At 35.3% G+C, this 15830-nt stretch overlaps 1 protein-coding gene across 3 annotated transcripts in view; it reads right to left on the bottom strand.

The window, feature by feature from the left end:
• LOC140146331 (lysophosphatidylcholine acyltransferase 2-like) overlaps window positions 1-15830 on the bottom strand; it is a 62809-nt gene that overhangs the window by 23571 nt on the left and 23408 nt on the right. For 2 of the 3 annotated variants that reach the window (XM_072168133.1, XM_072168135.1), the window contains one exon: window positions 7023-7240. The exons of the other annotated variant lie outside the window; for it this stretch is intronic. In XM_072168133.1, the coding sequence (XP_072024234.1) occupies window positions 7023-7240 (218 nt within the window). The remainder of the gene's footprint in view (window positions 1-7022; window positions 7241-15830) is intronic. 3 annotated transcript variants of the gene reach the window in all.

Below are 15830 nucleotides of genomic sequence, written 5' to 3'. Positions count from 1 at the left end.
ATGTATTAGGAATATTCCAATTTATTAGGAATATAGCATGAAATGTATTAGGAATACACCCAAATGTATTAGGAATACACCCAAATGTATTAGGAATACACCCAAATGTATTGGGAATACACCCAAATGTATTAGGAATACACCCAAATGTATTAGGAATACACCCAAATGTATTGGGAATACACCCAAATGTATTAGGAATACACCCAAATGTATTGGGAATACACCCAAATGTATTAGGAATACACCCAAATGTATTGGGAATACACCCAAATTTATTAGGAATACTCTCTAATTTATAAGGAATATATCATCACATGAATTAGGAATACACCCAAAAGTGTTCGGTATACACCCAAATGTGTTAAGGGGGTACTACACCCCTGCCCAATTTTGTGCCTATTTTTGCATTTTTTCTAAATATTATAGCGTATTGGGGACAAGTAAGATATGTATATTATAGGGGCAAGGACTGCAATTACTGCACTGGAAATTTTATTTCAGCACAGACAACAGTTGTGGAGTTACAGTCAAAAATGAGGGAAAACCAATATTTGATCAATAAATCAGTAACTACTTGCCTTGAATTGCTGAATTTTCAGTACAGTAATTGTAGTCCTTGCCCTATAATATACATATCTTACTTGTCACCAATGTGCTATAATTTTTGAGAAAATGCAAAAATAGGCATAAATTGGCCAGGGGTGTAGTACCTTAACACACCCAGATGTATTCCATTACAAATATATACTCCACCAGGAAGACATTTCTTAACTCTCCCACAGGGGGAGTGTGGACTTGCATGATCTGTATCGCATGTCTCGAGTTGTGTCAAAATCTTAAGCTATTAATATCACTATCACAAGATTGTAAAGTTCAATATCAATATACTATACACACATGTATGAACTTAACCAATGCACTCTGGGTACCTCACCTCATACCCAGATATATCACATGATTAAATTCTTTCTTGTAGTTGTACAGTGAACTGTGTCTGCAGGACTGAGTCTAAACTGTTAATAATTGTAACCCCATGTGCTCTACTAGCCAAATTATCAATTTCTAAGAACTGTTTTGATTGGTTACAAAGAAGGCTATATCATCTATTTAGCCAATCAGAGACATTGTAAGAATAGCTAGGGCTTAAGCTTAAAATTGCTGAGAGATCTCAAAGCTTTATTATAATTGGTTATTCAGATGATTTTATCATGTAATTAACCAATCAGTAGCTCTGTTAGAAAGGTAGAAGTGTAGTGCCTATGGGGTTAATACCATGCAATATTATCATGCTTAGGTGCACAAAAAACAAAACTGACAATGTGCAAATAATTAGCAAAATTGGGCCATTCCGTATGAAAATCATAACCCCCTGTGCAAGACATGACATTAATCTTCCACACAGGGAGTGTGAATTCCAAATGGGGTTACCTGAATGAGTGACTCCATTTGAAGTGTATGGATTTCAACTGGAATATTCCAATGTGCAAACAATTAGTGAAATTAAGAATACACCCAATTGTATTAGCGATACACCCAAATGTATTAGAAATACACCCAAATGTATTAGAAATACAACCAAATGTATTAGGAATACACCCAAATGTATTAGGAATACACCCAAATGTATTAGAAATACACCCAAATGTATTAGAAATACACCCAAATGTATTAGAAATACACCCAAATGTATTAGAAATACACCCAAATGTATTAGAAATACACCCAAATGTATTAGAAATACACCCAAATGTATTAGAAATACACCCAAATGTATTAGAAATACACCCAAATGTATTAGAAATACACCCAAATGTATTAGAAATACACCCAAATGTATTAGAAATACACCCAAATGTATTAGAAATACACCCAAATGTATTAGAAATACACCCAAATGTATTAGGAATACACCCAAATGACACCATCATCATGAATACTAAGAAATTGCAGACACCATGACTTTGGCTTTATAGCTTTGGGTTAGCAATGGGCTATTCCAGTTGAAACCAATCCACCCCCTATGGACGGCACAATCTTAAGCTCCCAAATAGGGGGGTGTAGATATCAAATAGAGTCCCCAGTGCAGGTAATTCAATTTGAAATATTAACATCATGTCTTTCATAGTGGTGTATGAATTCAACTGGAATAGCTCATTTTTAAATCGGGTTAGCAATTTTGGATTAGTAGTTACAAAATAGGCTTTTTCACCAAACATTCTAAGACCTCTTTTGATTGGTTACAAACAGGTCTATATCATATATTGAGCCAATCAGAGATATGGTAAGAATAGTCAGTATGGCTGAAAAAGCTCTATTTTGATTGGTTACTCAGATGGTTCTATTATGCAATGAACCAATCAGGGGCTCTTTAAAAAGGCTAATTGATCAATTTTATACACCAACATTTTTGCCACTGCAGCAATTTGTTGTTCCGCTTGTTTATTTTTACTTTATTTTTCCGCTTGTTTATTTTGATAATACACTCAAATGTGTTAGGAATATACCCAAATGTATTAGGAATACACGAAATTGTATTAGGAATACACCCAGATGTATTAGGAATACACCCAAATGTATTAGGAATACACCCAAATGTATTAGGAATACACCCAGATGTATTAGGAATACACCCAAATTATTAAGAAAACCACCAAAATGTATTAGGAATACACCCAGATGTATTAGGAATACACCCAAATGTATTAGGAATACACCCAAATGTATTAGGAATACACCCAAATGTATTAGGAATACACCCAAATATATTAGGAATACACCCAACTGTATTAGGAATACACCCAAATGTATTAAGAATACACCCAAATGTATTAGGAATACACCCAAATGTATTAGGAATACACCCAAATGTATTAGGAATACACCCAAATGTATTAGGAATATACCCAAATCATTTAAAAAATATTCTCCAATGCTGCTCAAGGCAGGATGCAAACAGCCAGGCATTACCCACCTCGGAACTGACTGTGAGATCCTTGTCATTCACTACGTCTGGCCAATTTAAATGCATTAAAATGTGTCACACTGCCATATTTACCACACATCCATTTATACACAAATCTTCATACTTGATTATTACAGTTACACGCTCCTACAGCACACCCCCCACACACACACCCACCACACCCCCACTTAACACACCTCTGCACCCTACACCACACACACCCCATCCCATTTATACACAACCACATACATATTTTCATACTTGATAATCACAACAAACCACAGACCACACAGAGCTACACACCTCTGCACCCACCCCCACACACCCCACCCCATTTATACACAACCACATACATATTTCCAAACTTGATAATCACAACAAACCACAGACCACACAGAGCTACACAGAGGTACACACCCCTACACCACACACACTACATTTACACATCTATCACACCAAGAGCTGCACATCCCTACACCACTGTCACCACACACATAAACCCACCCCACACCCATATCGCACCCAGCGGTACACACCCCTATACCCACACCCCCACAAACACTAGAACTACACTCCTAAACACCACCCCAAAACCTTCACACCCCACCACCACACTCCAATACACAATAGTCGGTCTTTTTAAAATACCCCACCTAAACACACATCTTAAAATCTAAATATTCCATATAGTGACAGAAACAAAGTTGAAGGTGAATTTCATTTGTTATGAAATGCTCATTTTATAGCACATTTGTCGATATAGACTCATCTTCCGATTCAGAAATTTTCATGCTGGTTATGAGTGCAAATGAATATGATATCATTAAACCTGTTATCAAATTTGTTAAATCAGCTTTTGAACATCGTGAACATGTAGATAATTGATATATTTTTTGAAGATTTTTTTCCCTATTAGCTTTGTATCTCTTGCCATATACATGTAAGACAGTATTAATAAGTATTTTGTAGAACTAAATTATTGTTGTATTGTTCTTGACTATACCTGTATGTTGGGTTTAATGTCAATAAATTGATTGATTGATTATTCCATATAGCCAGTCATAAGGAGACACTAGACCTATCCAAGCATATAGCCTGGTTACAAACCACCCTACAAACCCAAACTTGCTTTTCTAGTTGAAATAAATACACACCCTATGTAACACAAGACCTAAAATCTTCCTCACATATGGAATAGCTCAATGGCTATTAAGCGCTCCACAGACTCCGAGTATTAGACGTACAATATTGTAATTGTATGTAACATATCTACGTTATTTAATCTATTGCCATTCTATTTCCAGTAATGTTTAAGTTCTAACGAATGTTTGATGACGAAAAATCGATAATATGTTACATATAATATCTAGTAGAAATATATTATCGATTTTACGTCACCAAACATTCGTTAGAACTTAAACATTACTGGAAATAGAATGGCAATGGATTAAACAACGTAGATATGTTACATACAATATTTTACGTACAATAAAAAGTCTGAATACTGCTTTAGCCCAATGGCTACGTATCTGGATGTGCAATGTATGCAAGACACATGTTTGCCAAAATGACAAAAAAATAAAATCCCCTTTCTGGTTTCTGAGTGAGACAAAAAAACACCCTCAATATGTATGGTTTTGGCCTTTATTTCCAAAAATTGGTAAAAATATTTGTGACTTCTACCAGTTAATTCCAACTGAGGATTGAGTTAAATATTTTTTTTTTTTGCCTTTGATTATAAATGGGACATTTCATTTAAAATACACACACCCTGTGGAAGATTTCGCTGGCACCTCAATTCCAGTGGTACCTTTATATTCAATTCCAGTTGAGAATTGTTGAAATATATCAAATCCGGTTAAATTTTGCACAATTTGGTCCAGAATTCACAAACATTCCGAAATTTTGCACGTCTTTGCCACTTTCTTTTTTTTTTTCGTTTTTTTTTGTTGATGAAAACGGTTGGATCTGAAATAACTGTTGAATTTTGTTTGGAATTCTAAAAATCTTACATGGAGGTGTGGTTTTTAAATGGAATTGCCCAATGATGAAGTTGTACTGTGACAAACAAAAGCTCTTGATTAGGCAGACGGTGCTCGCAAACAAACAGAAAACACACACATGTATTAGGAAGACACCCAAAGGTATTAGAATTACACCCAAATGTATTAGGAATACACCCACAAACAGAAAACACAAATCTATTTTTGTTAAATCCTAACAAAAAATGTATTCTTAATGGCAAAGTGTGTGCTGATATTTTGGCTCTTGAAAGGAATACACCCAAATGGGGATAAAACACACCAATTGGGGTAAATAATACACCAAATGAATGTAAAATTCAACAAATGTGGTAAATACACCCAAATGAGTGAAAAGTACACCCAAATGAGTGAAAAGTACACCCAAATGATTGAAGGTATTCACAGCAAAAGAATTTCATATTGACAAATAAACAAATGCAGCAAATTAGACTATTCCAATTGAAATCAATACACATCCTATTGAAGACATGACCTTAATCGTTCACACATGGAGTGTGAATTACAAATGCAGTTACCTGACACGGCTGTTTGATGTTTATAGAATTGGCTTCATTATTAACTAAATGCAAACTATAGATGGCGCTGATTATCCTAAATCATAGTTCCTCATTTGAAAGGGTTTGGTGATTAATACTGCAATTAAAACAGTTGGAATATGTGAAACAAGCAACAAGGAAATTTTATAAACATATTTTATCAAACAATAAAAGGAATTATTTGTATTAAAACTTGAAAGAGTAATTTCCAGCAACTAAATAGCGCCACCAATTTTGGATTAATAGATACATTTTGTATCCGAAAAAGCTTTAAAAAATACTATAAAAGTGAATAATTTTGTAAAAGCTGTGAAATTAAAGCTGAGAATGACTCAAAAGCATCTGAATACATTAGCATGATATCACTAACAGGGAGGTAGCATAAAATTTGGTTGTACGTGATGTTTTGTTTGAAAAAATAATAAATGATCCCATCAAACAACCGTGCTGAATAGGTGATTCCATTTGAAATCTACACCCCTCCATGTGGGAGATACAGGTCCCGTCTTCCACAGGGGGTACAGGTCCTGTCTTCCACAGGGGGTGTATGTTTTCCAATTGGAATAGCCCATTATGCTACATTTCTTGCCAATATGAAATTAGGAATACACCCAAATGTATTAGGAATACACCCAAATGTATTAGGAATACACCCAAATGTATTAGGAATACACCCAAATGTATTAGGAATACACCCAAATGTATTAGGAATACACCCAAATGTATTAGGAATACACCCAAATGTATTAGGAATACACCCAAATGTATTAGGAATACACCCAAATGTAATACACCCAGTGAAATCACAGTGGTAGAAATTGGGTAAATGAATTCCGTTCAACATTCAATGACATTGATTTTATTCACATCTATGTTGTTTCCTTGTTTTAGTCATACAATAAATTGACACCATTTATCAGCCAACAGGTGGTGATCTATGCTAAAACAATGACAACTCTGATTATAATGTTCATTATGTGATCCAACATTATTATATGAGGCAAAATGCAGTGCACACACACCTTCATGCAGAGCCAATACTAAGGCTTGTTTGTACTCATTTTAATGCATTGTTCATGCTGATTCTATATAAGGATATGAAATTGAACAATTCTGAAATTCTGAATTAAAAAAAACACCTAGCGGTAACCTACTTCCATTGGATTTCTCAATTCTATTCAAACAGAACCAAAGAACCAATACTAGGCTTGTTTGTACTAAGTTCAATGCATTTTTCATATGAGGTTATGAAAATGAACAATTCTGAAATTTTTGAAAAAAAAACCACCCCAAAACACCTAGAGGTATCTACTTTATATCGGCCCTTTGGAATTCTCAATTCAATTCAAACAGAACCACTGAACCAACACTAGGCTTGTTTGTACTCATTTTAATGAATTTTTCATGCTGATTCCATATTTGGTTCTAAAAATGTACAATTCTGAAATTTTTGAATTAAAATTAAAAAACACCTACTTCCAAATATCGGCCATTTGGAATTCTCAATTCGATTCAGGCTTCCAGGTAGACCCGTCATAAATCCAATAATTGGATCAAAGAATGAGGTGTGGGGTGCTACCACCAGGATCGGTGCCTCATCTACGCTAGCCTGTGTACCCTTGGTTCGAACCCAGTGGAATCCAAAAAGAAAGAATTGCAAACGCCCCAGGAAATACAGAGGGATTTTCATTGCCCTGTGTGAAAAAAAATACAAGAATACACCCAAAAGGGTGTAAAATACAACCAAATAGGTCAAATGAGAGTAAAATTAAAATACACCCAAATAGCGCACTAAAATGTACACAATAGGTGTGACATGCACAAAAAGGAACAGCAGCTCTAGGGTATTTCCATTTACACTGTTTGAAAAAACACCCTGCCAAATGGGTGTAAAAGACACCCAAATAGGTAAAATAAGTGTAAATTACACCCAAACAGGTGTAAAATACACCCAAATAGGTGTTATATACACCCAAGTAAGTGTAACATGCACACAAATAGGTGTAAAATGCACAAAATATCTGCTCTAGCCTCTAGGGTATTTCAATGCGCTGTGTGGAAAAAAATACAAGAATAGACCCAAATAGGGTAAAAAACACAAAACAGGTGTAAATACATACATACATACAAAGCCTTTTGTGACAAAGGTGTATGTAAATATACCATCAAATAATATATAAACCTTTAACACTAATAAAAAGAAGTATACTAAAAATAAATAAAAAGTATATACTACAAGGATTAAAATAATTTACAAAATAAAGGGAAAAAAATATAAAAGGGAAGAATCTATCAAATTAACGAAATGTACACCAAAGTGCCACACACCCTAGGACTAAAACCATCATGCATAATAAATTTTTATAGAAAGAAAACAAAAGAAATACATTTGTCAGAAGCTACAATGTAAAGGAGATCACACCTCATTATCCCAGAAGATTGATCACAACAATATTTTACTCCCATTTTTCGTATTCTGTTTTTAGCCTCTTTTTGACAATATTCAATATTTTGGCCATGTTTCTAGAAGAAATGGAGATTGCTTGGAGAAGATCATTGTTCAAGGTCATGTTGAGGGGCATCGCAGAAGAGTCCAGACCCGCAGCCAGGATTTATTTGGGGGGGGTGCTGATTTTGAAAAAGTGGACCTTTTTTCAAAATTTGGTCCTTTTTGGTCTGGGAGGGATTTGGACACTTTTGGACCAAAAAGGCTCGCAAATTGGACTTTTTAGGCCTTTGGCATTTTTTGGGGGTGTGTCGCACCCCCCCTGGCTACAGATCTGAAAAAGTCTACAAGACTATCTCTTACTACAGCCTATGACAAAAAAATTGTTTGGTTGTACTCCACCAACCGACCCAATGTTTGAGGCCGAACCATTTTTTTTTTTTACTTCACAACCAAAAACCGCAAAACTTACCCTGAAAAGACAAAAAAACCTGAAGAAGATGCTAAATAGTGTGTCTGACACCGGCTGGGCGTAAAATCACCATCTTTGCAACGTTGAGGTTTCAACATATTCAATTTCAATACAAATGACATGTGAACTAAGACTGCAGTGAATGCAACTGTTTAAATGACATATTTTTACAAAAGGATCCCAGTACAATTGGTGCACTATATTTTTAGTACAAGAAACAAAACAAAACAAAAAATAAATAAAATATTTTTATAAAATATGTGTTATAGTTCACACAAAATATATATTGATTATCGATATATGTACTTAAATTAATATTCTTGAATTCTTTTCTGTTAAGAGACCTTGTGTATAAAAATCAAAGATGTGGTGGCAGACTTCAAAAAATCGATTTTCTTTATACATTGCACATGGTTAGACATTGAGTCAACATGTATAAATTTGGTTAACATTTTACCTCTTCATCTATGGTTACCATGGTAACGGCCAAAATATGAATTGACCCAATTTTCACTATTTTTACCCTTTTCACAACTGGAAAAATGCTTAAATATTAGGTCATATTTCTGTATGAAGAACGTGAATTAAAATAATCTTCTCCCATACAATGAAGTATCCATCCTTGTCCTTTCCAAAAATGAAGTAAACAAAACAATTAATTATTTCAATATGGTAGATACCATTTTGTAAAATAGGGCGTTTTTCATTAATTTAATTATGAAAAAAATGATCTTTTTAAAAATGACGTAACCTCCAAAGTGGTGCTTTTTTTAAATTATTTTTTGCAGGGTAGGTAGATAAGGTATTGGTCTACCTATGTATAGAAAAAAAAGTTCTGGTAATTGTTTTACTGGAGAGCAGTGTTGCCAGAAACTTTGAACTTTTTAGGATTGTTGACATTATAAGGTAGTGTGGAAAAATATGGATTTTGAGTATTTACTTTCACTGAAAATCCTGATTAGGGTTGATAATGTACCAAAAGAAATTGGCATCAATACACCGTAAAGTGAGACACGATTTGATACTATTTTAATGACAGTGTTGCCAGAAAAAACGCTCTCTCAGTGAAGCTGTTGCTCATCTTGTTATTACCTATCATACAGCTATGCTGAAAAATGGCCAAATAGACCAGGTTAAAAATGAGCTAGGTCCCACACATGAAAGGAGAAACTGAGGAACAAGAATGTATAAGGTAAAAATCCTGTATCCTGAAAACTTTCCTGTGAGGACGCTTTTTTTTTCAAAATGGCTGCCAAAATCCAATGAAAAGCAATTATGCTCTTAAAATAGGCGGATAAAAGATAGAATTTGTTAGATTATGGATTTGTATTTATGAAAGTAATGTATAAATAAGTCGGTATATTAATAAGAAGGTACCAGGAGGTCACAGATGGGGACGCTTTTCAAAATGGCCACCAAAATTCAAAGAAAAGCATTATACGGTTACCATAGTCAATTATGAGGTATAATTGACCAGATTTTGGTTTAAGTATTGATGTCAGTAATGTAACGCTAATTTAAGATTTCAATAGGTAGCTACCAGGAGGTCACAGTTGAGGACGCTTTTCAAAATGGCTGCCAAATCCATATATATGGTACACCGTCACTTAAGAGGCATAATTGAACTGAATTTGGATTAATATTTATCAAAGTACAGTATAATCAGCCACAAAGCCTCAGATAATGTTATTGAAAAAATTATTTGAAACATTGAAATAGTTGTCTTTGATGTAATCGTAGTCTTCAATCATTGTCACCTCTAAGTTATCGCTTTGAGGGTGCAAAAGAACGAGTCACCAAGTCAAGATGACCACTAAAATGTCCACAGGAATAATTTATGTTCACAAAGGGCAACATATTAACTAAATATACTGCACTGAGAAAGTATCCTTACCCCAGGGGGCCACTCAACTTTGGAAGCGACGGTATGTGCCTGTCAACCCTCTTTTAAAGTCGACTAATACCCGATACTAGTACTATCTAGTCCAGCCACACTGAAAAATATAACATATAAAAAGCACCACTTTGGGGGTTACAGCTCATTGAATATTGCTATATTTCAGAAAGTCAAAATTACGAAAAACACCCTATTTGAAACAATGGAATATCCCAAGTAGGACAGACTGTTTGTTTTAAAACAACTGTTATTTTTTTAGCCTTGTAAAAGTGCCGAAATAGTCTAAAACCGGTCATTTTGATATTTCGGCCGTTGCTATGGTAACGAAGGTGCAGTGATGAAATAATTTTGATTTTTGTAGACTTTGACCAAAGTTGCATCCTGATATAAAGTAAGAAGAAATTCCATTTTTGAAGTCTGCCAACTATTTTTGATTTTCTTTGATTGGTACGCAATACTACTCTTAATATTTTGTAAAATTAATCTTGTTTTATTGACATGTATATTTTTAATGCAGCGTTTTTTGCATCGCAAACACATACTCAACAGTGAAATACATTGAGAAATTATGTTGTTTCCATGGTGATGTGATGCAGGAATATACGCTCGCTGTGATGCTAAAAAGTTCTGATATACATGTACGTTTTTAAGTCATTTCCAATGACTTCTACGCTCCTTGAAGTTAAGAGCTTGAAACCTCCGGATATATGGCAATTTTGAAGACAAGAGTCCGAGAGATTTCAGAACGGAAGACAGGTCCATGGCTGCAAGTGGAAGTCACTGAATGCGTACGTATCAAATTTTTCTGTACAGCATGTATTAGGCAGAAGATTAAGAAAAAAAATCTGACTGACTGACTGACCCTACCAAATTGCACTGATACACCCAAATGTCTCTGAAATACACCCAAATCCCTCATAAATACACCCAAATGTATTGTCTCCAAAATAGGTCCAGATGTATTAGAAATACACCCAATTGTCTCTGAAATACACCCAAATGTCTCTGAAATACACCCAAATATATTAGAAATACACCCAAATATATTAGAAATACACCCAAATATAAGAAATACATCCAGATGTCTCAGCAATACACCCAAATCATGTCAAATGTATTATGGAATACACCCAAAAATCTGACAGTCTTATTTACATAATTTGTTTGAAGGGAGCACAGAAGATTTAGTTTATTTGAACTGCCACCTCAGGAATGGGCTTTACATGCCCATAACTTGCCATAAGTTGTATATTTCAAATGGAGCCACCCCCCCCCCCCCTCATTCAGGTAGCCCCATTTGAAATATGTACTCCCTGTGTGAAAGCTTGAGATCATTTCTTTCCACTCACTGGTGGCGCATGGATTTCAACCTGAATAACCTGTCAGTCCAGTGTTCTGCTGGTGATCTGAAATCAAAATCAGGGCCGGATTGACCTTTTGCTGGCCCCTGGGCACTGCAACATGATTGGCCTCCCTGGCTCTTTGAATAATACAAATGCACGTGAAGCACAGGAAAAATGTTGGCATATTGAAGCCAATGAATCGTCAAGTTTGTGCAAAGCATGCAAAAATTGGCACTTTTTGAGCTGAATGGTCAAGTTTAATCAATGAGTTTTGACCAATGACTTAAATGACTCCAGGCTGATGGCATTCTTGATTGTTGATGAATAAACTTTCAAAAACTAAACATTCCACACACACCCCTACTGAACACACCCCTGACACACACCCATACTGAACACACAAAACCAATGATATCATGTGATAGGCTAACAGCATAACACCCACTCACTTACACACCCCACACACCCATACTGAACACACAAACCTACTGATACCATGTGATAGGCTAACAGCCTAGCACCCACTCACTTACACCCCCCTACTGAACACACATAAACCAATGATATCATGTGATAGCTAACAGCCTAACACTCACTCACTTACACACCCCCATACTGAACACACACACAAACCAATGATATCATGTGATAGGCTAACAGCCTAACACTCACTCACTTACACACCCCACACACCCCTACTGAACACACATACCAATGATACCATGTGATAGTCAAACAGCCTAACACTCACTCACTTACACCCCCCCATACTGAACACACACACAAACCAATGATATCATGTGATAGCTAACAGCCTAACACTCACTCACTTACACACCCCCATACTGAACACACACACAAACCAATGACACCATGTGACAGTCAAACAGCCTAACACCCACTCACCCCCACCCACACGTACTGAACACACAAACCAATGATATCATGTGATAGGCTAACAGCATAACACCCACTCACTTACACACCCCACACACCCATACTGAACACACAAACCAATGATACCATGTGATAGGCTAACAGCCTAACACCCACTCACTTACACACCTGACATACCCATATTGAACACACACACAAACCAATGATACCATGTGATAGGCTAACAGCCTAACACACACTCGGTATTAGGAATACACCCAAATGTATTAAGAATACACCCAAATGTATTACGAATACAGTACACCCTATATGTGTAATTGCTCGAAACTACCGATAAAACTAAACAAAAAACTGCAGTACTGCTCAGAAGTTATGTTAAAATCGCAAATAATTATTAGCTGGCCTACCACCACTAAGATATCCCGCATATAGTATTAGCAACCACCTTGGCAACCATAAAAAATATAAACATTCTATATGTGACATGATCAAGGGGAATGAGTCACATGTCGTCCCTGATGGAAAATGAGTTTTACTTATGTTTCTAAAGAGGACATTCAGAGCATTCAGAAACTGAAAACCCAATGTTGATACGACTTTTCTTTGTGTAGTTACGTCAATTTATCAATCGCTGAAAACAATATAAAACAAAAGGTTTTTAAGACTTTTTTACCAATATCTTAAAATCAATATTAGCGACATACGACTCATTTCCCTTGATCGTGTCACATATACCTTCCTATCATGCATTGGTGCACTAAATCCCATGGAACCTTACACCCAAATGTATTAGGAATACACCCAAATGTATTAGGAATACACCCAAATGTATTAGAATACACCCAAATGTATTAGGAATACACCCAAATGTATTAGGAATACACCCAAATGTATTAGGAATACACCCAAATGTATTAGGAATACACCCAAATGTATTAGGAATACACCCAAATGTATTAGGAATACACCCAAATGTATTAGGAATACACCCAAATGTATTAGGAATACACCCAAATGTATTAGGAATACACCCAAATGTATTAGGAATACACCCAAATGTATTAGGAATACACCCAAATGTATTGGTAATACATCCAAATGTATTAGAAATAAACCCAAATGTATTACGAATATACCAAAATGTATTACGAATACACCCAAATGTATTAGGAATACACCTAAATGCATTGGGTAATATACCCTAATGTATTAGGAATATACTCAAATGTATTAGGAATACACTTAAATGCATTGGGGAATACACCCTAAATGTATTAGAAATACACTCAAATGTAATAGGAATACACCTACTTTGGGAATATACCCAAATGTATTAGAAATACACCCAAATGTAATAGGAATACACTCAAGAAGGCACCCAAATGTATTAGAAATACACTCAAATGTAACAGGAATACACCGAAATATAATAGGAATAAACCTAAATGTATTGGGAATAAACCTTACACACAAATATGATGGTAATTATTGTCTATAAATGCTACCAATACGCAGGCATGGGAATACACATTCATGAAAAAGTCTGGAAAAGCGCGTAAAATGGGCTGAAAATAAATAAAACTGCGGAAATTTTGACATAAAAAAAGACTGGTTCCAGAGTTTTGACTGGAAATTCTCATGCCTGAATACTCCCTTAGGCTAATGAAAGTTGATCCCCAGTTTCCCGTTACATAGTTTTTCATGACTGGGTAGGTGACTGTTTCATTATTCATTATTCATTATTTTCAAACTTTCATTATCGGTGCAAAGTTAATTACGGAATGCTATGTTTTGAGGCCCAAATAAAAAAATAAAGTATAGTAATGACCATGCTTCACTCAAATATTTTACCAACTTAGTCTTCAAAACAAATTTTAATTAAGCACATCTTCTTTGGAATCTTCAAATTAACCTATAGGTTGTGCAACATATGAAAGCACCAGAAGTCCATAATAGTCTTTGGAGAACCACTGAAACATATAAATACACTGTGTCTGTGTGTTCTATTGCACACTACTTTTTACAAACCAAACTTACTCTCCAGAACACACCTCCTCAACATCTAAAGAAACTTGCACGATGGACTGTGACAACTTGCTTTCCCCAACACAGCACCTCACTATCGATAGATCAGACAGCGACAGTCCGGCAAATAAAACATTAAATGATTGACCAATGTCGGTTGTAATAATTGTCCACGGCAGTCGGACCTTGCCCTCCCCCTTCACGGAAATCAACATATTTATCAAAAACACCAGTAGGGGAAAGTAAATTGTCACAGTCAAAATGAATAAACAAAATTGAAAGCAGAAATAAACTAAATCTGATAATTCGAACGTTCACATGGAGGTTGCTGGTAAAAATCATCACAGGGTGCACGTGTTAATAATAAAACAATCATGCAAGAAATTGACAAATAAATCATTTTATTTATAAGTTTTTTTATTAAATACATATATTTGTAATAAAAGCAGAATAAATTTGACTTTAAATTGTATTTATTTTATTTATTTTGGTGTTGTCTATATATAGCGCGCTACATTGTGCACGGTAGAAATGCTTTCATATTTGTTCATACGCTGGTTCCCGAAACTTGGCTGCCTCTCTTTGTGTTCGGTCTATCCATTTAGTGGTAGGAGAAACTTAGATGCAGGGAATTGCTAGTCTCCAGTAAATGCGCCCTACGATATCGCCATTTTACCACGTAGTTTAACCCAGCGTTTATGAAGACTATTCGGGCGGTCAGGGTCGCCGTAAAAGTGCTTAAAATACATGTCGGACGTGAAAGATGACATTAAAACTATCCTTTTTTCTTAAAAACTTGAAAAATGTGCAATAATGAAATAATGGAAAATAATGAAATATTTGATCGGCATTTTTTTCTGACCGGAGTCGGGTAACGGGAAACTGGGAGTCAACTTTCATTAGCCTTAGTGGAAGCCTAGCTAAATCATCCACAGAGGGAATGTGGATATCAAATGGGAAAAGCCCAATTGCTATGACTGTAGTTTGAGATAAATGAGATGCAATATGAATAATTGACATTGTTGGGCTATTCCAGTTGATAATGATATATAGTCATGACTACAAGCCAGTTTTACTAATATCACTAATCAAGAGCACCATTAACAGTGATTAAGTTGAAGTATAATTAATTACCCTGATCCAACCATATGCGCCCAAAACCAATTGGATTTTAAAGAATGCGTTTGATTTTATTAATAGTACA

Source organism: Amphiura filiformis, chromosome 2 (assembly GCF_039555335.1).
Source record: "Amphiura filiformis chromosome 2, Afil_fr2py, whole genome shotgun sequence".
Classification (NCBI taxonomy): domain Eukaryota; kingdom Metazoa; phylum Echinodermata; class Ophiuroidea; order Amphilepidida; family Amphiuridae; genus Amphiura; species Amphiura filiformis.
Note: the sequence above shows the minus strand (reverse complement) of the source record. Positions and strands in the feature narration are given on the sequence as shown.